The following is a 27,505-nucleotide window of genomic DNA, read 5'->3' on the forward strand; positions in this document are numbered from 1 at the left end:
CCATGCATTTCTCAGCAAACACAGAAGGCATTTATACACATGGGTGGCATGGGGGGGGGGGGGGAAATGCTTTAATTAGAGTGGCTCCAAGAGCTCTAATTAAAGCGCATAGAGCATCATGTGTATCAGTGTCCCCACACTGAAAAATGGAGGTAGGGGCGCTTTAACTAAACCTCGTCAAATGACTGAAACTTTAGTTCAAGTGCTTCCACTGCCATTTTTCAACATGGGGACACTAATACATGTGATGCTGGAGTCTGCTGGAGCACAGTAATTACCATGCTCCGTGCATGCAATTAATTGAGTCTGCTCTGAAGTGTTGTAATTACAGCACGTTGGAGCAGCCACTCTGCATGTGTATAAGCACCCAGGGTGCCAAATCCCAATGTCTTGGTGCTGGAACAGGGAGGCCAGCTCATTGCAAAGATCCATGAATGTGTCATGAGATATCCTAAAGTTCTGCTGCCACTGCTAATCATCCCAGGTTCTGAGCATGAACTGCTCTCACCAGTCTGAGTGCACTGCTAGTGCCTAGTGGCAAGGTAGCATGGATACTGGGCCTGCAGTGTCAAAGCTTTGTTGTCATCTTACGCCTCATGCAGCTGGGCCAGCTCACTGCTCATGGCAGCAGCATCGTCCTCAAGGTAGCACATCACCAGGGCCAGAAGCTGACACCTCTATGACATGGAGTGCCTGTGGATTACGGCCAGGGCAAGGATTTATTCACCTCCATCACTTGCCCTCTCAGCAAAGCTACTGGTGATCCAATCTCAGCTGGAGCAGTCAGGCAAGGAAGGATTGTGTGCTGTGCCTAGCCATGGGATTTGAATTCACACCCTCAGAAGGTCATCTAATCAGCACTTTCCTCAGCCTTCTCCCACCCATCCCCACAGCAGGACAGGAATGCAGGAGGCCTTGGGGGGAAGCGACAGCTCCCCTCATGCCATTTGACAAGGGGAAAGCTGCTGGGGTTTGGGGAAACAAGACCAGGTGGCATGGGGAAAAATTCAATTAACCAGTGGCTTTTTCCTGGCTCTCCCCTACAGCAGGGACAGGACACAGATGTCTGGCTCCTGGCCACTCCCCAGCTCACCAGCACGTTAAAAGTCAGTCAGAGTTGTGCAGGTCAAAGATCATATTAACCCTTAGTGCACAACTGCTTAGATCATATTGTAATTTTAATACCACGTAACATTTCATTGTTTTAGCAAGTGCAAACTGTAACAAGTAACAGCATCCTAATGTATTCTGTGAAGGTGTGGAAGCAGTTATATTGCTTAACAAGCCACTAGGAGAGAATAAGCCAACAGCCTTTGCTCAAGGACAGTAAACAAAATGGAAACTTTACTACGTAAAAGCCAAATGGGAAGAGTGTCTATCTGCAGACTGTACACTGCATTACTACTTACATAGATGTCAACTCTTTACACGTCTTTCTTTGGGCCAAATCAATTATATCATTGGTCCTTGTCATGCGTTCACTTGCAACAGCTGCAAATCATTGTAATGTAGCAACCTAGTAAAGTTAATGCAAGTTAGGAGATAACCCTCGCCTGAAAGGGAACAACTTTGCAAAGCCATTTGGGCACTTAACATACGCTAAACTGCTCGCATGCATGTCTGCTTGCATTTTAACTGCACTTAATAAGTGTCAGGTTGAATGTGTGACACCACCCAAAGTTTGTTCTTTTAGGCACTGTATTTGTAGCTGCCAGAAGAAAATAGATGTATGTTGTATTATTCTACATACATGCATTTCTTTGATATAAAGAACAAAAAGTCCCTATTACCTGGCACCCCTGACCGCATGACAAGAATGCCTTTGTTACTCAAAGTTCAAAATGACACATCAGTAGCAGCTTTACAAATAGACAGAGACCAGTATGTAAATCCAATGTCAGTCCAAGTTTCTTAATGGGTCTTGCACAAGTAGCTCTAAACAATAACGTGTTTTACACGGAAAGTTCTAAACAATTAGACAAGTCATTACCTCATTATTCCAGATGGAGCTGCTGGTTTGCTTTGAAAGAGTATTATGGAATATATGAGGCACGGAATATTTCTTACAGAATGTCTGTATAAATCTTTACCCAAAGGAGTTTTGACTCACTGCAAGGAAAGTGAAGGCAAGCAGAGGGAACAGGGGGGCGGCTTGAGGAGGTTAAGTACTAATGTAATACAAGTAATAGGCATGCTGGCCTCTGCTGGCTGAAAAAGTGGCCATCTGCCAAAACTGCATCTATTAAACCCAAAAGTTTTAGCCAATCTGCTGATGTGAAGACCACACATTCAACCATCTCTCATTACAGTAGTCCGGTGTTTTAGGAAACACAAACTCTCCTCTTAATTCCTTTGGTGCATCTCTATTTGTAAGTGACACAAAAAAGATCTCAGTCACCTTATCTTCTACATTCTTCCACAGCTTTGGTGTCATCATGTTGTGCCTCATGCAGCTGAGCCAGCATGGTGCCCATGGAAGCATCACCCTCTTCAAGGTAGCACATCACCAGAGAAACAATGCCCAGCATTGCTGTGTCTTCTTTCCCATCAGTAGCAATTTTCTGAGCTTTCTTTACAGTTTCTAATAGTCTTATTGTGACATCATTTTCTGAGCCACCAGGAAACAGCTTGCTGTCCCAAGTTTCTCCCATACCATCTCCAAGTTTGTAGTCACCTTTCAGGATTATTTACCTTTCCCCCTCCCTCCCCCCCCCCCCTCACTTTGATTCCAGTTTCATTATTTGCCACTTTCATGACTAGGTTAACTACATATCTTTCATGTCTATATTTATCTGATCTTCTCTTTTGTTAAGGACAAAATGCGTACCAAAGTGAAATGTCTCTACATTTTTTGTTTGCCCTTTCTACATCTTCTAATCTTTTTTTGATGTCATGGTCTTCAATGTTCCACCTAAATTCTCTACCTAACATTTCCCTTTCTATGATTTTTCTTTTGGTCTCTGTTCATTCTGCCTGTATTCCCCTCTTTAACAGACTTCAGGTGCTATTCACATGCCTTCTCTTTCATCTCCAAAGGAAATCAAGTGGTACTTATATATATGCATACCTGGATAATCTTCATTTCTAAAGAGGAGAATTGTTTATGTTTCATAAGAGCTGCCTTTGATCTCACACTAGCTATCCTTAATAGCACCTGTCCCTTTCCTGTTTAGGATGTTTTATCCAAAGCATTCTACAAACTCAACCTGGCACAATTACATTCACTATTAAGGTAGCCTCGTAGGTGATCTACTTATTAATTCATATCTCCATTACTTGCTGCCTCATTTTTGTATTGAGCAATGAACTTACACCACAATCCAACTCCCTTCAGTTTGGGCTCGTTTCTTCTCTGGAGCAACCTTCTAATTAGAACCACAGAGTCTAAAAAACAACTTTTTAATTTTAAAGACTGAATTTGATCCATTTACAAAAAGACTTGCTGGATTTGGTGACCTAGGATGCTCTTCCAGACTCATGTTTCATTATTGTTGCCTATTTCTGGGATGGGCACAGATCTCTCGTATCCTATGCTTGCAATCATGTTCGCATAACATAAGCTCTCATTTAAAAATATATATTTTAAAAAGCTTCTATTCTTTAAGATTGTCATGAAAATGAAACTAAATAAAACCTTCAGCTTAGTAGAAACCAGATGGTGCATTGTTTTTTTTTGAGTCTGCCTGAACCAAAAGCTCTGCAAAGCATGAGCTGATCCACTCCCTTCCAAGGGATGTTAACTCTGGAACTGACAAATGACAGCATATACATTAACAGTTAGTCTGGCACTAGCATGCACATCCTGCTGGTTATCTCAAGTGTCCTGGGTACTGCCTCTTACAAAATCTCAAAGAAGAAAAGCCTTAATTGTTCCTTACCCACCAGCCAAAGTACCAGCCTCTGCCTGACAGTGTTGACATCTATTAATCAATGATGCAAAATAAATTGATAGTGTAGGGGCATGCTAAAATCAATTAAATTTAATTAAATTAAAAATCCAGGTGATACTGCAATGACTGTATTATTGTATGCACTAAAGAGCAAAGGTTTGGTATGTACCTAAAACAGTTGCTGAACTTCCTGTCCAATGAGAAAAAACAGAGGGTCCTGATCCAGTTCAAAGAACACACCAGCTTTTGACAATGACACCAACATTCATAAACCACTCATTACGGGGAAAAACAATAGGTCACAATGCTCCTGGTCTTGCTCTTGCCTGTTCTATGTAAGGGTCAGCCAAAATTTCAGCCAGTACTTGTCCCCATGGAAGTGCAAAAGGTGACTTCTCAGTCTCCAGGGATCACCCATAACGCAGTGCGGCAGGGTCAAGACAAACAAGGCCACGACTCTCCCACAACCTATGCACTGGCCACCTGAACGCAAACTGCTGGGGTGTGGTAGTGGATCTGTAGCCTGTGTATTGTGCATCTTACCCCTTTCCAAGGCACTCCCACTACTTCCTCTTGAAGCCATGTGATTCTGTACAATTTCTTAATATGGATATTTATCTAAAAGACTTTAAAAGGCCTAGCACATAATTTCGCCTTACACACGCAAAGGAAACTCCGTCTAAATGAACCAGACAGATCTGAATATGTGAGAAGCAATTCATCCTTTATTTACATACCTAAGTTACAGGTTGCGTGTTACTCTGTAATGAGCTGGGCCACAGATTATCTGTCTAGTTAGACTTATACAGCAGATTCTGTGTTTCATCCTGAAAAAATCAGAAAACATATGGAGCCCATCCGGGAACACAAAAAGTTTAAAAGCCTTAGAAAGAGTAACATAGAACCCCAAATCTAAAAACTAACATCTAAGAGCTTATTGGTATACCTTTTTCTCTTTTTTTTGCACTTACATTTTTTTTAGTAAAAAATAAATCACCTAAAAGCAAAGCACAGCCATTTATGCATCATAAATATGTACATCAACACTATCAGCAGGAGATGCACTGGAGAATGACAACAGCAATTTGCATTTCTTTAGTTTCTTTTGTGTGGCCAAACTCCCTAAAGCATTTTACAAAGCAATAAATATCATACCGGCGAAGAAATAGTGATAGGATGTCAATAAAATAGTGACTCTCTGCAACCAGACATAGCAGCCATTCTGTGCCCACTCAATACCTCTCACACAGCTGTAAACATGAGTGCCAATTAATCTATGTTGGTTAAAACAGAAAGGAGTTGTGCCTGTGGAGGACCTTTTATATAGTCACCTGAACCGCTGCATGCTGCACTACAACTTCTTGGATGTCATGGCAAAAAGATAGCTTTTCTAGCAACTCAGCAGTCCCAAGCTTTAATGGAAGGCAGGTAGATATATTTTATTAGGTTCCTTGAATGACTTGAACCTGTGATCTTATGCTTAGGCCTACATATTTTGCTAACTCCACATATATCACTCACAAGAGGAATGAATGCAGATAAAATCATGATGGCACTACTGATAGTAGCAGTCAAGCTCCTTTTGCTCCTCCACAGTTATTTTGTATTTTATTTTAGCCCAATTCATTAATCTTAAAGGAAAGGAAATTCAAATATGGACTCCCTCACTTACCAGTTTCTCTTTGCCCCCACCAGTTTTTTTAACTATAGGCTTATGGGTTCAGTGCTTTTGAGAAAACAACACTGGAGACTAGGAACAGGTCTTCAAGCACAACTCTATTAGCACATGAGTATGTGCACACGCATGCACATGCACACATATGCACACACACACACAGCTGCAGCCTTTCAACTATCCTCCAGGGGAAGCAGGACAAGCCTTCAAATACAACTCCATTAGCATACGTGTACATGTACACACACACGTGCACACACCAGCAGCAGCAGCCTTACAACTATCCTCCAGGGGTCACAATTGGGTTACAAATTCTATACAATATGATGACTGTGCAGCCTGATTTAGAACAATTTATTCACATCCTTCCTCATTAAGATTCAAATGGAATAAGTAAGACAGAAATTGAACAGATACAGAAATTGGGCATAGCTTGCTCCTGTAGTCAGTAAACATTTATTCACTAAGCACAATTCTCTCTTATGTTCTCTCTCTGACACACAGTCTTTTTTCCCTCCCTCTCCTTCCTGCTTGCTGTTTTAATGCATAATTAAGAAGGTCAGAATTAATGAAGCAGTGTGGAGTAAAGTTCAAGGAATCCCCAGGCACTATTTATTCTATTAGATCTCAGGCATGAATGTCAGATTGGCAGCATTAGAGGCAGAAGCAGTTGAGCTGGCAGGATCCCAGAAATGAAACTACCAAGGGAGACTTACCTGCAGCGTCAAGTCATTCCTAAGCTCCTTCCCTGCAAAAATCACATGCAGCTGGTCAGCTGGAACTCCCTGTCGCTTAGCAACCACTTCCTTGAGCTGGAAGATGCTGGTATCCGCATCAACCTCCACTGGGAAACCATGGCTGGAGTTGAACCTGACAAACACTGACCAAAAACAAAACCTTTTTTTAAAAGTGAGCATTTTTTCAAGAAATCTTTTAAAATGGCACGAGAAAAGGCTTTCTGATCCCTGCTCTACAGACAGAGCGGGATTGTGAAACTTTAGCAAAATTTTCATATTTAAAAATCCTACTTTTAAGATTGCCATGTATTATTTTGGAAGGAAGAGCCATGTGGGATTTCCCATCATGTAACAGTCAGTTGCCAATAAGCAAAAACCATGCGTGCCCCCTGACAGTGCTATAAATGAGAGGAAGCACACAGAGTCAAGGAACAGACCTAGCTAGGCAAGTTTCGGGGTAAGCGCTAATTGGAACTGAATTTTCAATTCAGCCTTAGCCATAACAGACATGTGTGTTCTCTCTGCCTTGTGTTCTTCCTCCCTTGGCTATACCAAATAAATGCTATGGACATAGATGTGTTTGTTACAGCTAAAACACACTAAATACTATAAGAACAGGCAGTTGCCTGATGGACAGCAAAGCACAGTCATATATACTGACCACCCACAGATATAATTCTACAGAAAATAATGATGGAAAGGAAGTCATTAGCTAGTTGAAATGAATGGGTGTTTTCTGTGCCGCTGTAGTCTTTTCAGAGGTCACTAAAATACCTGCAGCACATAATTTCTGCCAGCTCACTCCTTCACCGCAGAAAATCACCACTGTAGTAGCCATGACATTTTTAGAGCTGTAGCAACTAGTTTATACATTCACAGAAGTCTGGCAAAAATGCTCATGAGTTTACTGACATTCAGCTGGTAGACTGTTTTTCATAATGAGTCTGAATGTGCCCATTAAACTCACAGTGAGAGGGACTAAAAAAATCCCCACTATATAGAAAAACCTCATTATAATCCCATCACTCACTGAGATTGTGTGAAAAGCAGAGCTATATCCCGGTGAGTTACTTCAACCAGTATCTTCTTAGACAGAAAACAGATAAATTAGTAAAATCAATATAAAACAATAAATTATCTAGACCAAATCAATACAGACATCTGCTACCCTAACTAGGGGATACTGGTGGCAGCCAATGTTCCATTTCAAGATGTGTTTTGATTGTCTGCATAATGTTTTAGCTAAGTAAGATACTGGTTTGGATTTCTGATGAATGGCAGAAGTGCAGGATGAGAAATACTGATATAGTCAATGCATAAATATGTAGTCGTCACACTGAAAAAATGGTCTTAATAGTTTCAGTCTCTTAATGCATTATAAAAGTTTGAAAATTAATACCTGAGCACCTTTGAACACTAATAAGAATACTGCATTTCTTTTTGGCTGATTTAATAATTTGGTTAGAACTTTATATTTTCAGAGCTTTAAAGTGGGTACATAATAGTAAAGTTGTGATATGATATATATTGATATTTTCATCAAGATTTAGAATGACAAACTGAAGAACTCTAAATTTCAAGAACACAGTTTAGATATTTGACATGGACAGTATTGTCTTAATGTACCCAAATTACAGTATAGGATTTCATAGTACAACCATCAGTAGATGGCCACATACATGCCTTTAAATATATTATGTAGCTCCCTGTGGTCTATCCTCATTATTTTTTATTTCTGTCATGGACGATATCCTGCAAAGGCTTGTAGAACATGTTTGAATGGGAACATCTAAAAATTCACGCAACTCAAGTTTAGTTTTGTATGATTCTCATGTGATTTGCAGAGTAAGGGAGCAAAAAAAAAAAAGGTAACAGCTAATTGTAAATAGCTGGAATTGAAGACCTCCTATCTTTTCCAGAAAACCTCATAATAATCTCCTACAGAGGAAATAATCTAGGCAAATTAAAAAAACAAAACAAGACCTGTTTAATTCAACTTGTATACTTCCTCTGATGTGACATAAGTGATATTTCCACAATGGAGAAATGTCACCAGACTGTTAGTAAAGAGAGAGGTGTCTTTCTGTCAAGGGGCAGATGGGAAAGGAAGCTTGTAATGTTAGAAATAGAAAGGATAAAAGTCAGTTAAACCAGCCTAACTGCTGGAATGGAGTACAAGGAGAAAATAATTATGTTTTTCCAGTAAACCCCCATGATGGGCTATTAACATTCATACAGTCTTCATTATTTACTAGTCATTTTGATACAACACAGTGGCTGACAAATTTATATAATTTCCCATTTACACTCTAGCAAACTTTTCAAACAGCTTTCAAAATAAATTGTTAAAAGCTTCTTAAAAAGTTATTTTAGCATCACAAAAAGGATATCAAGAGGAGAACCTTCATAAACAGTGCTCAAATATTTAAAAAATAACTAATAGCATGGGTATTAGGACATAGCAATGCAAGCAAGGATGTCAATAAACCAAATGCATATCCTGGAATAGAATTCAGCTGAGGTTGGTCTCAGGAGCCTTCTTACTACTGAAAACATTCTCCTTAGTTCATTCTAATGGATGCCAGTGCTAGTCTTACAAGGTAAGAACAAATTAACAACAGCACCCACAAATGTCCCATAAGAGACAATAGGGAAAAGAATTTATGAAAGTAACTTTAACTGGAATAACATTTCAATGGATTGTTAAATCTTCCTCATTTCCTATAAACAACACTAACTCAACACACATTATAAATATGATCGATGCCAACTATTTAGGAAAACTAAGTCCACGCTTTCTTTCCATTCCAGAAGGCAAAGTCTCTCCATGCTAAAGTTTAAGAAGCTGGTTTCATTCTTCAGTAAAGATTATATTTAATTTCTTATAAATACCAACAGGTAAACCAGAAAAAGTGATAAATTGGCAAATTCTTCACTGGAAGGTTCAAGTTCTTCTGCCCCTCCATTAAAAGGTTCATGTCCACCAAACATTATTTTTAAATAGATGACATCTTTCTTCATTTACAGAGATTGTAATAAGAATTAAATAAGATGATTTACCTAGATTGAATAAAAACCCACTTTTGTCAACATACTATTTTAAGTTTTTGGGGTGGGTTTTTTTTGGAAAGAGAAAATTAATATGGTTTTGCTGACTTAAAGTCAAGCTTAGGCCCTAAATCAAATGAGTATTCACTGGATACTTTTAAGAATGCACACTTTTTTCAAGTTATAGTAAACCGAGAGCTGCATTAAAGAAGAAATTCCTTAGTAAACACATTCCCTGAAAAAGGATTATAAAGTCTGTTTACTGAAACATAAATCAAATCAAACCTTGATTTATGGACACTCCCTAGCAAAATGTGAGAGTCTGCTTAATGGCCCAACTTGCCTTGGTAACCCTACTGAAAAAAAAACTCAACTGATGTGTTTAATGTGAAGCAGCAGCATGATCCAGATGATCCAGTCAGAAGAATGGAGGTCCCAGTTGGTACCATTTTCCCTGCATGCATTTGAAGAAGGTGCAGGAGAGCTTCCTGAATAACAAACTTGATTTGACCAAACCCTGTTGCTGCAAAACAATTTTTCTAGGACACAAAGGACCAGATTTTTAAAGAAATGTAAGTATCTTGGGGGGAGGTGGGAGAGGGTTCAAACATACTTACATGCCTATATGCTCCTGAGAATCTTTTTGTACCTTTAGATACTTATAGTTTCATAGTTGGTAGGGTCGGAAGGGACCTGAGCAGATCATCAAGTCCGACCCCCTGCCATGGCAGGAAAAAGAACTGGGGTACCATCAGAAAAAAATCTTACCCAATCCCATAAGACTTAAAGACAAAAAGAAGCCTTAAGAACTGAAAGGGGAAAAGTGTGCTACGTGGAAGAGAAAAATAGAATTATAACAATCCTTTACTGTGGCTTTTACAAGACTAAGGTATATATCATCATTCAATACTTTCAGTTTTATATTCAGTGAGTCGGATAATGCAATCTCTTGTTTGGAAGCATCAGCAAAGTTTCTGTGAATACAGTGACATTTGCATAAACTGGAGATTATAGATAGGTTGTGTGACACTTGGGTCACACTTCTGGTTTATTCCATCGTTAGAAATATTAATGTTTCCAGCAGAATTCACCATTTTAAAAGAAGTAAAGAATCTTACATCACTGCTCCTATATAGTTTATGCTGGCCTAGCGTGTGTTTCTAGAAGAGGAATGCAGAACTCTTTCTTGGACTTGGTGCTGCATGTGCCACAGGGGACATCCTCTCACTCTTAAGTTTAAGAGGAGGCTATGTATTGGCAATGAGTGGCCTTTCTCTTTCCCTCTAGAAATTTTGGACTAGCACTACAAACTCCAACTACACTGTGTTGCAGGGTATGCTGCATGTGTTCAGATTCAAACTGAAGAAGGACCACTAAAATTGGATATATCATATCAGCATTTTCCAAAGTGTTCCACAGAAACCTGAGTTTCCATGATAGGTCATCAGAGGTTGTGCAAAGAGATTAAAAGTAGTGTCTTATCATTGCGGGGCTGGGTCACCTGGCTCCATGTCAGCTCACATCGCCCATGGAGCCAGGGATAAGGGTTCCATGACTTTAGAAAGCTTGAAAACCACTAGCATATACAGACATGCTGACCCGCCATCCAGGAATATATAAGGGGTCCAGGAATGACCTTATTCTCTTCTGAATTATTAACTCATGGCCTGTGGCCAACTGAAGGCATATTCTCTCCAGTTCACACAAAACAGTAGATAAGAATCAATTTATATCTGAAAGCCTGTATATCATTCTTCACTGCAAAAAATAATACACAGATTTCAAAACAAAGCATGGCTTTCTAGCCTAAAGAACAATAAAAAAGAACAACCCTATTTAAAAGAACTTTACATTCTTAAAGAATGCACTTCCTCTTCACTCAGTAAATGAAAAAAATGCATCAGAGCAGTCTCTACTTTTTCAGTAACAGCAAGGACCAATTTTAAGAGCAATCTGAAGACTTTCATTGTTCCACTGAAAGCCATATGGCCTCATTTTGATTTTCCATATAATCTGTGTAAATGATCATGAATAATTTCATTAAATTATGTTACATTGGCTATTGTTTCAGCAATAAAAACCAAAAAGCAGGTACCTTACATTTAGGAGGATGGAGCTCAACTAACTACCCTGATCCCCATTAAATATTTAAGGCTATAGGCCAGGATAACTCTTAATTGCTTTAAAAGGCAAAAAGGGAGTTGCCAATCAGGAGCACACATTGGCCATTACCTCTGGCCAACTTTCTTCCATATGGGCTAGGTTCCCAGTCAGGCAGTTTCCTCCATGATACACAGTAGTCATGCAATTCCCAGGATGAAACGTGATTTAGTCAAAGGAAAGAACATGTTGATGGAGTCCAGTCAAACAGCCCCAAGGCACAGGACAGAACGAGGTTAGGAAGTACACAAACTAAAACAAGTACACAACATCCTAAGCAGATGCAATCGAACATCAAAACTCACTAAAAATGAATGCTTAGATTCATTTCAAACAAAAATATTTAACTCTAAAACTAAATATTTTGTTTTATTTTAATAGAAAAATAATAATAATTTTTATTTTAAAAATAATTGGGATGAAATTGATTTGGATGGAGAATTCCCAAACAGCTCTACTTAATGCCTTTCAATTGATTTGTAACTAAATGAGGAGGTCCTTTCACTTTAAATCAGTGGTCTCCTCTTAAACCTACATCTATGATGAAAGAAAGAAGTTACCATCTGGCAGCTATTTAGTGTCACTGTGAAGGAAATCAAAGTTTTTTAACAACTGTCTATGAATCATTTCACCCACCACAAGAATGAGACCAGTAATGCAATTCCACCACTTAAGACAGGAAGTGAAACATGGGGAATTGTAAATAGACAGAATAGAAGCAAGAAACTGGACTCTAGCTAAAATTCCAAAGACCTCACTGCTCTTTTTTTAGGAAACAGTACTGAAGCTTCTGTAATAATTCAGTGACATTAACACTATTGAGACTGTCTCCATTCTGATTCAGTCTGATCTATAGCAATCCCTAGAACTGAATCTTCTTCCTTGTGGTCTTGGTAAGCAAACGTAGAACTGTTCCAAAGTTAGCTAGAACAGTCAGCTTAGTCTGGGACTGGCCTGTGGGAGCACATTTCCTCACCAGCCCCTGGCCCATCCCAGTGACCTCTCAGCCTAGGAACAGACATTACACATAAACCAGTTTAAGTGATCAGAAACTGGTTTAAACCTGTAACAGAACAGATGTTCAGTGCAAATAACCAGTATGAAAATGGCTTAAACTGATTTGAGATAAACCTGGTTAAATGTAGTATCAGACTTAATTGATTTGGGTCAAACCAGCTTATGCAATGTCTGTTCCAGACCCCTTCCTGGTTTAACTTAAACTAAACTTCACAGCCCTGGGTGGGGCTCTGTGCTTGAAAGAGCTAGGCTGGCCCCTCCCCTCTGCTCCCTAGATGGAGCTCTGGTAGAGACAGCAGGCACAGCAGGGTCTGCCTGGGGTCCCTGTGCCCCCCACCCCTACCACTCTCTGCTCAAGCAAGGATTGTGGTATGGTAGCTAATGCTGAGAGGTGTCTGTGAAAGGCAGACAGGACAAAGGCAGACAGAACAGTGTCTGCTTAGGGCTTTTTAGAGCTAAAAGAAGAGCCTGAACTAATAAGAGAGTTTTTTTAATCAGAACATACTGCCAGGGCCTGGCCACGCCCCCCGCAGCTGAGCACTGTGAAAGGGAAGAGAGGGCTGCTCTAGCACCCCCCAGCTTCTAGCCTGAGCCACTGCAAGCATGTGCCTGCATTTCTTCAGTCCAGAGGGGATGTCTGTACAGTTACAAACTGGTTCAGCCTAGCCAGATTAGACTAACCTGCAACAACTGAATCAATTCAGGCTCAGGCTTTTTGAATGTCTGTCCCTAGCCTCAGTGCGCAGCCACCCCCACCCAGCCCATTCCAAGTCCCAGGGAGTGGGATAGAACTGTCACCTTTAAACTTTAAGTTCTTGTTACTGACTGATGATTTGTTTTTTGTAAAAGATGACAATTGCTTCAAAAGTTCTTTATCTCCCCTTGATGCCATGGGCTAGAAAGGATATAGTCAAGGGTTAACCCAAGAGCTGTGTGAAGTATGTGAAGCTCATTTTTAAGCCTTTTCCTGGCTAAGAACAGACGACAGGACCTTTAAAAATGTATTTTTTCCAGAAATGCAAAATACTGGTGTGACAAGACCTGTTACTTTTGCCATCTCTATAGTTCCTCTTTGGCCCAACATATGAGTTGAGAACACAGCCTCTCTTAGGAACCTACACACAAACTGCTGCATATAACTTTATATCATCCTGTTTCTTTTCAGAGGATAGATTATAGTCTCCTCAAAAGCACTGTTCAATTATTTTATCCAATACAAGCATCCTATCCAGTCCACCATAAATAAAAGGAGGCATATATTAAAAATAAATCACAGGAGAAAAAAAAGAAACAGAAGAGATATTTTAATATCCTAACCACCTGTTAGGATATTTATGGAAACACTCTGCAAGGCATTCTATAACACAGTTCAATTCCAAGTCACTTCTCATGGTAGGAAGTGTTGTGTTTATTTATTTAGATTTTAAATAATAAAGGTGTGTGTCCCAGTCGGCAGGGCTCCAGCATACTTAATTATACAATGAACTATGAATTCATGATCATTATTAGCCATACCTCTCAAAGAATGGGGCCCCATTAAGCAAGGTATTTTATAAACTCAGAGGACCAGACAGACCCTGCCTTGAGCAACTTCTGATCCAGACAGAAGAAAAAGACGTGAGTGGGTAAAAAAGTAAAACTTATGGGCGGAGTGACCAATTGGACAATAGTGAATGTCATACCACTTCTTTTTTTTTTTTTTTGGAGAGGTGGGATGGAAGCTTTGAGGGAAATATAACTAGGAAGGGATCCGCTAAATGGAAGAAGGGAAAATTGGGAGGGGTCCCAAGGCAGGCTGGTAGGCAAGAAGGCTGAGATGGGGGAGTGGGAATCAGCCCAACACAGACTGAAATTCAAGTCAGAACTGTACGAAGTTCTCTGAATGTCCAGGGTCGCGGCCTTGGCTATTCTTGCACCAGTTCTCACCAGGTACAGTCTCCTCTTTCCTGGCTGGCTTCTCTGAAGATTTTCCCAAACCCACATGAGAGGAGATGGAGTGGTGAGGTACATAATGATCCTTGTGCTTCTAGACTAAGGTTTTCTGAGCCTGTTGTCCTGCTTCCCCAGGTGTTGAAGGGAGGGATGGCAGCTCTGGCTAGGGCCTATTTTATTCCCTCTCTTCACTTCTACGAGTCAGTCAGTTCTTCGCTTGCCTGCTCTTGCTGCTGATCCTACAGGCTGAAGCCAGTCCTATAGGCTGGTTCCTCTGCAGTGTTTTTGGGGTGGTTTGTTTGTTTTTTTGTTTGTTTTTTGTTTCCTAAAGACAATAAAATTAAATCTCTACATCATTAAAATTGTCGGCTGCACCTGAACACAATCAGTCACAAGCCTCCTTCGTCAGCTAAAAAGAGCATCTTCATCCCTCTCCAAATGCCAGATCAAGTAAGAGTCTTTCACATAGAAAATTCAGGCGAAAGGAAGGAGCCCTCAGAGAGCAAACTACCAGGTGTCTGAGTTGGATTCCCCTTGTTATAGAAGAAAGGGTATCCCCTCTCTTCTATAACAAGGGGAATCCAACTCAGACACCTCTTCTGCTGTACCTGTGACAGACCAGCACAAGGAAGTAATCCCTCTGGCAGGCTAGTTCCAGGCCATTTACACTTTATATGCCATATCCAACCGCTTAAGTTCTGCTTGGAAACCAGCAGGCTACTAGTGAAGATCTTAAAGCATGTATATCCTTTGCTCCATTAGTTAAAAAAAAAAAATCTGTCATCTTTTGCCTCCAATTCCATCGCTGACTTCTCTTATGAGATAGACTATTACAACTGTCTCCTGCATGGGGCTAACAGAAAAAGTTGCCTAGGCACATCTACATGTGAAATTAATGTGAGACTGAATAAACTCTGGCGCAATTTGAGCAGAAGTAAACTAATCCCGACATCACTGTCTACATGAGTGTTTAAAGTGCAGTAATTTACTTTGCCATCAGATAGTACCTGTGTCTGACAGGACTATCCTATACTGAAGTAAATTAATCTGCTGCACCATAATTGTGGCACACATGTAGAGTGATGCTTTACTGCGCAGTAGTCTACTGTACAGTAAAGTGCAAATGTAGATGTGCCTGCTGTCTTGTCTGCAAGACACATGCATCATTTGAGACATTCCCCTCCAAAGAGGAACATGCCTCTCAAAATTAAGACCGTGGATTCTTACCCCATTACCTGGATTAATTTTTATAACCCCCGTGTCCCTCAAATGGGTTAACTGGTTTGTTTTTCTTTCTCCTACCCTCTTTGTCTCTCTCAGCAATATCCCTACCTTTTTCCCCTTCCCTACCCTTTGTATTTTAATCACTGCTTTCTACTTAAGGGCTCTGCTTCCTGCTGTCCCTCATAGCATTTGATGAGGCAAACTGCTGGTTATAAAAGCTTATGAATCTTTGGCTAAGTCTATAAGCTGCATCTCTGTCGTTCCTTCTCTCTGATATAAAGCATACTTGGTTATAGTTAGAGTTGGACAGATATTACTAAAAGTTCCCCACAATTATTAGCTCAAGTGTTAAAGCAGTTTTGTCTGGGCTTGTGCTCATTTTATTTTCATTTTGATAGAAAATTGGAGCAACTGAATTTTATTTAACAAATGCTCATAGAAAGCATATCTAAAGTTTGAACATAAAACTATTCACAGCAATGTGGTATGTTTCATGTGTTGCAACACTGTTTGAAGTCTAGCAGGTAAACAGTACCGTTGGCACCCTGCAAGCTCTAACTATTCTGGACTTACAGAGGCAATTAACAAATTTAGATAGGATCTTACCACCCACTCTGCTGCCAGGACTATGCATGCTCATGCAGATCCTTTGTAGGATTTTGATGAGATGGAATTTAAACTCAGCAAATCTCACCATAACCTAATTTTTCTAGGAACTATGCCGCTTAAGGAAAAAAAAAGCTAAATTTGTCAAAAGGATCATTTTCTGTGTATTACTTGCTCAGCTTTGCTTAAAACCCAAGTTCCCTTTGAATATTTTGAGGAACACACAAATAGCTAAACTAATGTTGAATTCACATGGACATTTTCCTTAAAAAGACCCTATTTTAGCAGGAAAAACCCCATCAGGTACGTTTTGAACCAGCACACTGTGAACTGAGTATGTGTTATGAAGCAATACATGACATTGGTCAAGCTGGTCTTCAGGCATTTCATACTGCAGTAGAGGCCAAACTTTTTGGAAGCTGTGCCACAAAATAGCCTTGCACTATCCCCAAATGCCTCTTCAATACCTTTCCCTTATCCATCTGCTGCTCAGCTTTGCTCCTTCTTTGATCTGTTGCTCTGTTTTCTGATTCCTATCCTACCTGCTATTTTGCTGCCTCTCCTTGCCCCAGTCTGCAGCATGCCACACACACAGACAGTTTGTGTCACTTCAGGCAATTATGCCACAGGTTGGTCTGCCCTGCCATACTGAGGCTCATCCTTATCGAACACAGTGGAGATTTCCATTATGCCAGCCACATTTCTGGCACCTTAAAATCCAAGGGTTTGCATGAGTACTTTCACAAGAGTCTCTGGTGCCTTTTCATTAATTTTGATGTGACCTGGCTCAGGTTGGTACAGCAAGGAATTCTATAAGCATGCCTGTGCTGTGGGAAACTAAAGCATGTCCAGCTCCACCCTTCTCCAGCTCTTCACTGAAAGAAAAAGAGATGGCTAAATAAAAATCTAGATAGCTCCTCCCTTTCTGTTAATAAGTATTGGAATGGCAGAGCTCATTCCCAGCCTAGCTATCTACAGCAGCGGTCCTCAGCCGGTCAAATCCAGCCTGTGGGGCCATGTCATTCAGCCCACAGCCCTCTTCCAGTCCCAGAAATTTGGTGGCAAGGGAGTGGTAGCAGCATTAAATTTCCATAGCTTCCACAGCTGCAGCAATTAATGCTTCTATCACTCCCCCACCACCAAATTTTTGGACCTAAGGGGAGGCTTGCAGGTACTGGATCGCACTGATGCATCAACCCTATGCAGAATCCAGCCTGCTGACCAACCCTTCTTGCAGGATCAGGCCCACGGACTAGTCCCATGCCATTCATCCAGCCCATGGGGCTGGAAGTTTGTGCACTGCTGATCTACAACACAAGCAGCCAGAGAGGCCTTGTTTATAGAAAGCAGTATTAGCAAAACCCAGTACAAGCAGAAAGGCCTCATACAACTGTTGATGCTAGCGATTTTATGAATAATACAACTTCCATCTTGAAGATTTTTTAAGTACGTTTTTGTTTAAAGATGATGAGGAATTTCTGGACTATATCATTTTTTGTTGGAAACTGTTGAATCACTGAAAACAAGAAAAAGCTGACTGAATGAGCTCCTGAGAAAACACTGCCAGGTCACCTGCTGGAATGATAGGGACCATAGGGTTTCCCTATCATGTGCATTGCCAGGGCCAGGTGCTCCTGAGTTTCCTCCCTGCTCTGCAGCTGGCTCATCTCCATTTCTAAATTTTACCAATGAAATGTTACAAATGTTCTGAAATATTTTCCCTTTTCTATGGCAATATGCTGAAAATTATACTTTTTATTTGAAAATGGAAAATGGGACACATTTCTTCATAATTTGGTAATTCCCACAAAACAACAAATTCTGGCTTTTTAGCATCTCCAGATTGGACTCTTGGGCTGAATTCACCTCACAGTTACCTACTGATAAATCCTAAAAAAAATCCACTGACCTCAGTGGAGTTAATCAGAATATACACTGCTGTAAGTAAAAGTAGAATGTAACCCTTTTAGATACTGAAGTTCTGTAAAATAACAGTCCTTCAAAGGATTGTGCTGTTATACTGTGAGAGAAGTGCCTGACTTCTGTTCTCAGCCATAAAGTAGAGGTTCCTGCAGCAAAGACAGAAGATTTGCCACATTTAAAAAATAATTTTATCCCTCTTGAGCTTTTCCCAAATTCTACCTACCTCTTTCTTCCCAGTGGCAGTAATTTAAAAAAGTTTTAACATTGCATCTTTCTTTGTTATCTAGCTCATACCCAAATAATAAATCTCTGTTAAGGATCAAATGCTTCATATGTGATTTAGATTCTAAGTCCACCACCTAGCAGAATAGCCAGAGGCCACTTTTGCCACACTACATTGCATGACATGACCTCATTGCCACGAATACCCTATCATAAACTATAGCTACTGAAAAATATGTGGCCAACTGAAAGAGGGAAAACACACATTTCAAACACTCAACAGTTACATCGGTTATACATTTGCTATATTCTCTATAGAAGATATAGGTATACAGGTATACAGGGGCGGGCAATTATTTTAGACAGAGGGCCGCTTACTGAGTTTTGGCAAGCCATTGAGGGCCACATGACATGCAGCCCAGGGCAGATAAATATTAATTTTCTAAATTTTTTAGGGCCCCCATGGGCTGGATAGAATGGCCTGGTGGACCACCTCCGGCCCCTGGGCCGCATTTTGCCCACCCCTGGTATAGACGGATAAAGTGATATTTGAAATATTCTCTAAACAGGCATTTGCAATCCCCTAAAATAATACTAAAAATCATAACATGGTTTTATATAATCAATCCCAATTTTAGAGTCAATTATAGACTTGAACCTTGCAGTACTTATGGAGTTAACAGATTACCATGGGAATTTTGCCTGACTAAAAACAGACTGGAGAGTACAAGAATTTTTTACTGCACATTCTATAAACTACTGTACCATTAAAAATACAAAATAAATTAATAACATTGATACATCTTAAAGTGCCTACCACAAGAAGACTCAGATCAATGAATGATAAAGATTTGCAGTACTTCAGCTCAATGGGGTACAAAGGCAGAGCAGTTAAGTCATCTTACTATGGTTCTAATGAAGTGAGTACATGCCTTGCTCCCACTCTTACACCAAAAGCTATCCTGTACAACCTGACTGAGAACTGGTACATGATTATCCAGGTTAAATAGTCAAGTATGCACAGATATGATACTAGCCACTTCTTTTGTGTGCGAATGGCTACAGAAACTGGTGTTGCTTAACCATGCAAGGCCACTGAGCTGTTAGGCTAGTGATTCTCAATCAGCATACTGCAGCAGAGATACTTTTAAGGATGTTGCAGTGCACCACTCAATATTTGACTTTTTAGGCATGTAAATACTTACCCACGGTTCACAAGATAAGCCAAGAGATTTCAAATACGAATCCAGAGTCAAAATATTCTGACCTGTTGTGGTCTTTCTGAGTTCTTTTCAACAAAATAATCATTCTGTTATTTTTCCATAGTCAAAAATGGAGTCAAAGCTAGGAGCTTACCATTTTCCAAAGGTACCTTGAATCTAATGAGGGATGCTCTTAGTCTAAAACAGTAGAGAACCACTGTGTTAGAAAAGGGTGGCCATTCACTTGGCTTCAGTTCAAAAGAAGTGTAGTAAGTAGTGGCACAAATTTGAAAACTACATAAAAGATTTTGCTTAAACTTCTTTTTTTTTAAATCAACTTGGAGCAGAAGGTAAGCATAGAGTGTGCTTATGTGATATATAAGAACACTTAGCTCTGAAATTCATGTGATTCCTTGCAAAGCCATGTGATTAATTTACCATGCATTTTGCATCACTTGATCTGTTTCTCTCAATGGAAGCATTGCTAGTATTCCAAACTGTTGTTCAACTTTCAAACAGATTTCAGGGGTGTAGGGTGTAACCGTGTTGGTCTAAGGACATAGGCAGACAAGGCACTTTGGGTAAATCTGATATCTTTTATTAGACCAACTTAAATAGTTGGAGAAAAAATTTCAAACTCCAGAAATTGTGTGTTGAAATTGTGTGTTGTTATTGTTGAATATTATTATTATTGCTGTCATTGAAGTCTATTTTTATTAATGGCATTTCATACCCATTATGATTTAATTTGCCAAGCCACCTTTTGGAATAAAACTAGGGTTCCTTACTGTTTGGATTGCAACAATGTGCTGTGCAGATTCCACCTGTTTACCTGTGCTACAGATAGAATCTGTATACCCCTTGCACTATTGGAAAGATGAGGGCTATAACGACTGTCTCACTTCAGTTTAATACTCTTGACAATGCAAGGGAAAACTAACTTACTAATATAGACAATCAGTGCTGATCAGACCTGAAATTTCTGGTCTGTGGCAAGGTCATAAATATTCATTTTTATTATTCTAAATCAGAATAAGAATTCTAAGCTTTCCTTTGGGGTAAAAAATCTGAAATCTGTATGGCAGACAAGGTTCTTTGAGCAAATCTGATATCTTTTATTAGACCAACTTAAATAGTTGGAAAAAAATTTTAAGCAAGACTCCAGAAAAGTAATATATCTTATTCAATGCACAAAATGCCCTGATGGAAAATGTGTAGGAGAGACCAAACAACAACTGCGCACCAGAATGAACGCATACCGGAAATCTATCAAAGACGAGAATACCCAATTACCTGTGGGGGCACGTTTCTCACAAGAAAACCACTCTCTCTCCAATCTCTCAGTCCTGATCCTCAAATGAGAATGACAAAACACTTCCCAGAGACAAGCCTATGAACTCCACTTCATCAACCTCCTGGATACTAAAAATCATGGACTAAATACAGACATAGGATTTATGACAACTATAACCTGCCTGACATCTGACTTCCCAGGTACCTCTCCACTATTCATCCTGCTTCTCTCTTCCCCCTACCCAGCCTGTCTCTCACCCACTGACTCCTCAATTTATATCTTCACTGACTGCCTATCTTCCATGCATACCAGCCCAGCCCCTGGCTTCTTTACTTTTCAATCCATTCAGTAAGAGCACACACTAACTGCAGAAACTTCTTCAGCATGACAAAAGGTTTTTAAACCAGAAAACCTGTTTAATTTTTTTTTCCAACTGTTTAAGTCGGTTTAATAAAACATGTTGCAATTCAAACAGTAAGGAACCCGAGTTTAATCTATTAATAAAAATAGATTTCAATGACAACAATAATACTAATATTCAACAATAACAGCACACAATTTCAGCCCAAAGCTTGCACATCACATGCCTAATCAGGATATGTCTGGGTTGAAATTCATTCTGAAAGAGCTCAGAGTAACTTGATTCTCTTTATAATTTCAAATTCTGACAGATTGAGTTTAGACTCTCATTCTTCCAAAATGAATATATTTAGCCCGATTCACAGTATTAATGCTGTTTCCCCTTTTGCCCTAAACATTTAGGCCAGGTACAGACATTACACTTTCACTGGTATAAATGATTGGAAACTGGTCTACCTGTAACAGAACAGAAGTTTGGCATGCACAGACTGGTTTAAAAATTTCAGAGCTTGGTCTAAGATATGCCCATCCCACCACCAAAGAGTAAATGTGTTCTGTTCATTAAGGGTGTGTGTAGACAAAAACGGGGGCTCTAAATTGAAGCAGTGGGTTTTTTAAAACACCGCTTCAATTTAGGGCGAAGTAAACCCCAGTGTCATGTACACCCATGTCTTACCTGCCTCTCTGGCAGTGGGGAGGGGAGGGTGAACTGTTGGCAGGCAGAGTGGTCCCTGGGCTGTGGGGCAGGACTAGTGCTTCCCTCTGCGGCAGCAACGGTGCCCCCCAGGCAGCACCCACCCACAGACACCTGACTCGGGTGGTCTCAGGGGGCACCGCAGCGGAAGCAAGGACTGGATCCCTGCACAGCTCATGCAGGCAGGCAGGCTCTAGGGTGGGGTGGGGGCATGGGTTCAAGCTCTCCACATTTTTTTTTTCCTTCAGTGGAACCTGCCTTTCAGGGCTGCTGCCAGGTTGCCTACACAGCCCCTGAGCTGCACAGAGCCCAGTGCTTCACTCCACAGCTGTAGGGCACCTTGGAGGAGTTTTAGTTTGCTACACCCCAAAGTCATTTAAGGCGCATTACGCCACCAAATGTGCTACAGTGGCTGAAATTAATGCGCAATAGGCCACCAATGCGTGCAAACACCAACATCATTAAAGCAGTGCAAAAGCATTTAACCCACTTTAAAGTGTTGTGCACACATGCCCCTCATTTTGTCTACACATGCTCTAAATCTCTAAACTAAGCTACTTACAGAAAATGGTGTAACTTAGATCAATTTTGCCTCAGGTTTTTTCAATGTCTGTATCTAACCTTAACCCATATTTGGGGTCTTGCTGGGTTACTGCCATTAGAAGAAGAAACTGTTGCTAGGAGTTATGTATAGCAGAGCCCAAATTCTTTCCGAGGGATGCTTCTCAACCTGCATATCTCACAGCAGGTTGCCAAATTAAAAACAATCTGCCCAACTGCTGGCTGCAGCTTTTTCTTCAGCTGTTTTTTCATCTGCTGGAGCACAACCAAGGTCCGGTGCAGCTGACTGATATGGTTATATATAGCTGGGTAAGTTTGCAAACCCTCACTGTTGTTGTGTGGGGAAAGAGGTTGTGGTTAGAAATCTAAACCTTTGAAGAATCTGAGGTCTACTGTTTATTCTGAGGTGTTATAATAAAGAAAAATGAAACAAAAAAGAGGCAGTTTGCTTGCTAAAAATGCAAGTCTGCCATTTCTAGCAAAGCTCCATACTCAGAAGTCCTATGTCCTGCAGCCTCCTACACCCATTTCACTGACTGCTTCTCAAGTCTTCTCCTAGTTTCCTAGGTGTGATCATTTGGCCTCCTATCCCTGCATTTTGTAATCAGTCACAGGAAAACCTCTCAGCCCAGCCACTGTTCAATCCACTGCCTTGACCATTGGCTACCTACTGTTTGCAGCCATACCTATATAAAATTGTTGTTTAATTGTTCTTCCACTTAACCTGAAGAAGGATTTGGTACACTCATCAGTTTTAACAGGTTCTATAAATCAAAAACCCACTTGATAGTAGCTATTAACAACTTTCAGATGAGAAAAGTTTCATACTGGAACAGTAAGATACTACTGAGTGTTCTGTGATATCTTATGTATGAGTATATTTTGGAAAGGACTTTAATAACTATTTTTTCCCCCTTATTTTTTTACCCCAGCTTTCCTATAGTCAAAATTTCTTTTCTCATATTGCAGGAGAATAGGCTGTGTGCCTGATGCATAACCACTCATTTATAGCTATATTTTTGTACCCTATCATACACATGCCCTGTCTTTGCAGTCTTGTAATCTTGTGAATAAATGTATATATATATGTGAACTCCTGTGAGAGTTTTCACCTCCATAAAATTAATCATATGCACAACTGAAGGATTAGGACTCTAATTATAAAAATTATTTGTGGATAAAGTGGCTATGTATATATTTAAAATAGCAATATTTCTATGTGTTGAACAAATGTAATTTTTAAAATGATTGGGAATCACTCTTTGTAAATTAGGAGTAATTAAAATATACAGATTTATGCAAGTTCTGAATTTGGTGGGGGAGAAAAACAGAACATGTTCTGTCTACTTGGCTTTACTTTCCAGTTTTTCTGGTTCTGTCATTGCTTTTAACCAATAAACACACAAATTTATTTTGTGTACAAAATACATGAATACCCACCCCAAAAAGTCACACCTCTGTTAAGTTAGCAACATATAATATTTTCTTTTTTTGAAGAGGCAACATTCTAATTTTACATAGTCTGAGCTCATACTCATTTGTAGCAAATGCGTGTGGTTAGCCTCACTGACCACTTCCTCGCATTGGCAGCTCATGTTCATCCTGGAGTAGGCAATGACTCCAAGGTCCCTTTCTGTCACTGTTTTAACAAGAGGGGTGATCCCCAGCCTATAGGTGTGTTGCTGGTTCCTTCTCCCTAGATGCAGTACCCTGCACTTGTCTGTGTTGAATTGCATCCTATTCTCATCCGCCCACCTCTGTAACCTGGACCAAGCCCTGGAGGACTCCACTGCCCACATCCCTCCAGGTTGAAAATAACCTGTCCACCACCACTCTCTGGGTGCAACCATCTAGCTAACTTGCCACCCATCTGACTGTGTAGTCATCAATGCTGCAGTCACCTAGTTTTTTTTAAGAGAATGTGGTGGGAAACTGTGTCAAAGGCCTTGAAGTCCAGGAAGACGACATCTACCTCTACACCCTCTTCCAGGGACTTTGTGACCTGATCATAAAAGGAAACCAAGTTAGTCAGACAGGATCTGCCCTGAATGAAGCCATGTTGGTTGCCCCTGAGCTTTACCTCCCCCACTGAGCCCTTGCAGATGTGCTCCTTGATAATTTTCTTAAAGGTCTTCCCAAGGACTGAGGTAAGACTGATTGGCCTATAGCTGCTGGGGTCCTCCTTTCTCCCCTTCTTGTAAATGGGGACCACATTGGCCCTTTTCCAATCCTCTGGTACCTGGCCAGGGCCCCATGAATGCTCATACAGCTGTGCCAGGGGCCCTGCTATGACCCCCGCCAATTCCCTCAGCACCCGGGGATGAAGAGCATCTGGACCTACTGTTTTAAACATGTCCAGCCTCTACAAAAGTTCCCTAACTAGGTCATCCCTGAAGCTAGGCATGGTGGTGCCTCTCCTGGGCCCTTCCATAATCCTAGTGGGGGAAATGTCCCAGTTCCTGTCCAGGAATATGGAGGCAAACAATTCATTAAAGAGGTCAGCTTTTTCATTTGCTGCAATCACCAGATTGCCAGGCCTGTCCTGTAGTGCCTTCTTTTTACTCCCTATGTATTTGAAAAAGGACTTTTTGTTATCCCTAATTCTGGTCGCTACCTCTATCTCCATCTCTACCTTGACCTTCCTAACAGTCTCCCTGCAGTCATGAGCAATGGAAGTGTAATCCTCCTTGGTGATAGCCCTTGCTTCCACTATTTGCATGCCTCCTTTTTTGCCCCCAGGCAATCCTGGATGCCTTTACCAAGCCATGGGGTTTTTTTTAGCACTCCTGCCCCACTTGGTGTGCATTGGAACTGACTCCCTTTGAGCTCAGAGGATTGTGTCCTTAAGGAACAACCACCCATCTTGGACTCCCATCTCACTGAGGCTCCAAGACCCCAATGCCTCTCCTACTAATCTTCTTAGTTCAACGAAGTGAGCCCTCCTGAAGTTGAAGACTTTTGCCTTACTGCTTGCTTTCACCACCCTGTGCTGGATAGTAAATTCCAGCAGGCAATGATCATTGTCACCCAGGTGGTTGAGTACCCACAGACCCCTCACTAGGTCGTTGCCTGTGGCAAGGACCAAGTCCAGCAAGGCATTTCCCCTGGTCAGCCTATGCACCTCCTGGGATAGGTGGAGGTCCTGGATCCCAGCTAGGAACCTACGTGAGCGGTCAGACATGGCTAACTGCTCCTCCCAGCAGATATAGATATTGCTACTCATTATTTAAGGTGCGTTTGTGACTCTATAGACATAGATTATGGGAGAAAAGAAAGTGGGAATAGAAAAGTATATAGGGAAAGGAAAAAATGAATCTTGGGCTGAATTTTATCTATCCATAGTGTTATTAGATTCTTGGAATTTCTGCAAACATTTAAATGAACAGGATGGAGGGCAGATGTCATATCAAGCATCAAGTATCAAACATCTGCAAAGGAATATGAAACATTATTTCATTTTAGCACAGTTTTTTCTTCTTTAAATTTACCAACGCATGCCATTATTTGGTTTAATAATAAATCCAGACCAAGATTTTTTTTGCATTATTGATATTACCGAGACAGTAATAATATTTGTTTAGTTACACCATTTCAGTAAAATAGTTTTATTGCCATAATCAACATCCTGTACAAGGATATTACTTACAAGAAGCAAGAAAATCAACTAGTATATTAAATTACATTAAAAAGGGAATGCTACTTAGCTTGCACTTCTGCTTTTCTGAAAAAAAATCAGTGTGTGACTTTCACTCCTAAATATAAGCTCCTGTGGGTCCTAGCTTTTACAGACAGTCAAAGTGACCATGACCTCAAGAGGACACCTATTCTACTGTTAGACACAGCACATCCAACTGAGGTACTTAAGCCTCACAGGGCTTTCTGCTGAATGCAAAACTAAGCATCAAGCACCTAGACTAAGTACAAACAGTCAAAATGCCTGAGGCTGAATTGATTCAGTCTGTGCGGGTTAGTCTAAATTGCAGAGATTGAAATGATAAGCAAATGAACACACATTCACTTTTGCTTCAGGAAATGCAGCCACATGTTTGCAATGGCTCAGGCCAGAAGCCAGGGGCACTAGGGTACACCTGCCAGTCACTGCAAAAGGGAGGGAAGACAGAAGCCATCCAAGCCTGCTGGAATGGAGTGGGCATGGCCAGGCCCAAACTCCTGCTCTGCTTAGGTGGGGGGGGGAAGAGGGGGCGGGGGGGGAGGGTTAGAAGGGGAAGGTAGTGGCATTGAATTCATAAAAGCTTGAGCAAGAATAGTTATTTCTCTGAAAAACTATAAACTGAAAAACTATAAACACAGCATTAGCTATAAGTTTGTTTACTCTTCCTGCTGCCCCTGAGGTCTCTGAGATTTGCAGTCCAGAATCAGAGGAACAGGACTATGCAGTAGGGCTGTGCAAAACAGCACCGTTCCATTTTGTCTTAAGTTTCAAGAGATCCACAGAACAGTGTTCCATTTCAAATTTTATTTCGATTCAAAACAGCTATTCTGTTCTGTTGAAACAAAAGCGCTGTTTTAATGCTGTTTTTACTTTTTGCTGGGGATGGGAAGTCAGCTCAGCTGGGCTGACTTCCTATCCCGTGCTAGATTGTGCCAGCGGTGTGAGGCAGCCCAGCTGGGCTGCCTCTCACCCCCAACGCCATCTAGCATGGGGGATGGCGAGTCAATCCAGCTGGGCTGACTTCCCGTGCTCCCATCCCCAGCGCTATGGTTGAAACGTTTTGACTTTTGAAACTTTCAACTAGCCTCATTTTGTTTTGAGGCTATTTTGACAGCCTTTGTTTCATTTTGATTTTGCTGTTCTGACCTTGAAATGAGTCGAAACAGCGTCAAAACGAAACAGACAGTGAAATTTCGCACAGCCCTACTGTGCATGTTTGCATGTTACTTCCTCTTCATGCATCCAAGAATTTGTAGTCCACAGTCCCTGCCTCTGGGATCTGTAGTC

General features: G+C 40.7%; 1 protein-coding gene across 2 annotated transcripts in view; it reads right to left on the reverse strand.

Annotated features, from left to right (window-relative positions):
- The window catches only part of PRKN (parkin RBR E3 ubiquitin protein ligase), a 1,451,839-nt gene that overhangs the window by 1,130,332 nt on the left and 294,002 nt on the right, over positions 1–27,505 (reverse strand). For both annotated transcript variants that reach the window (XM_059714743.1, XM_019479720.2), the window contains exon 2: positions 6,282–6,445. In XM_059714743.1, the coding sequence (XP_059570726.1) occupies positions 6,282–6,445 (164 nt within the window). The remainder of the gene's footprint in view (positions 1–6,281; positions 6,446–27,505) is intronic.

This window comes from Alligator mississippiensis, chromosome 1, assembly GCF_030867095.1.
Source record: "Alligator mississippiensis isolate rAllMis1 chromosome 1, rAllMis1, whole genome shotgun sequence".
Lineage (NCBI taxonomy): Eukaryota > Metazoa > Chordata > Crocodylia > Alligatoridae > Alligator > Alligator mississippiensis.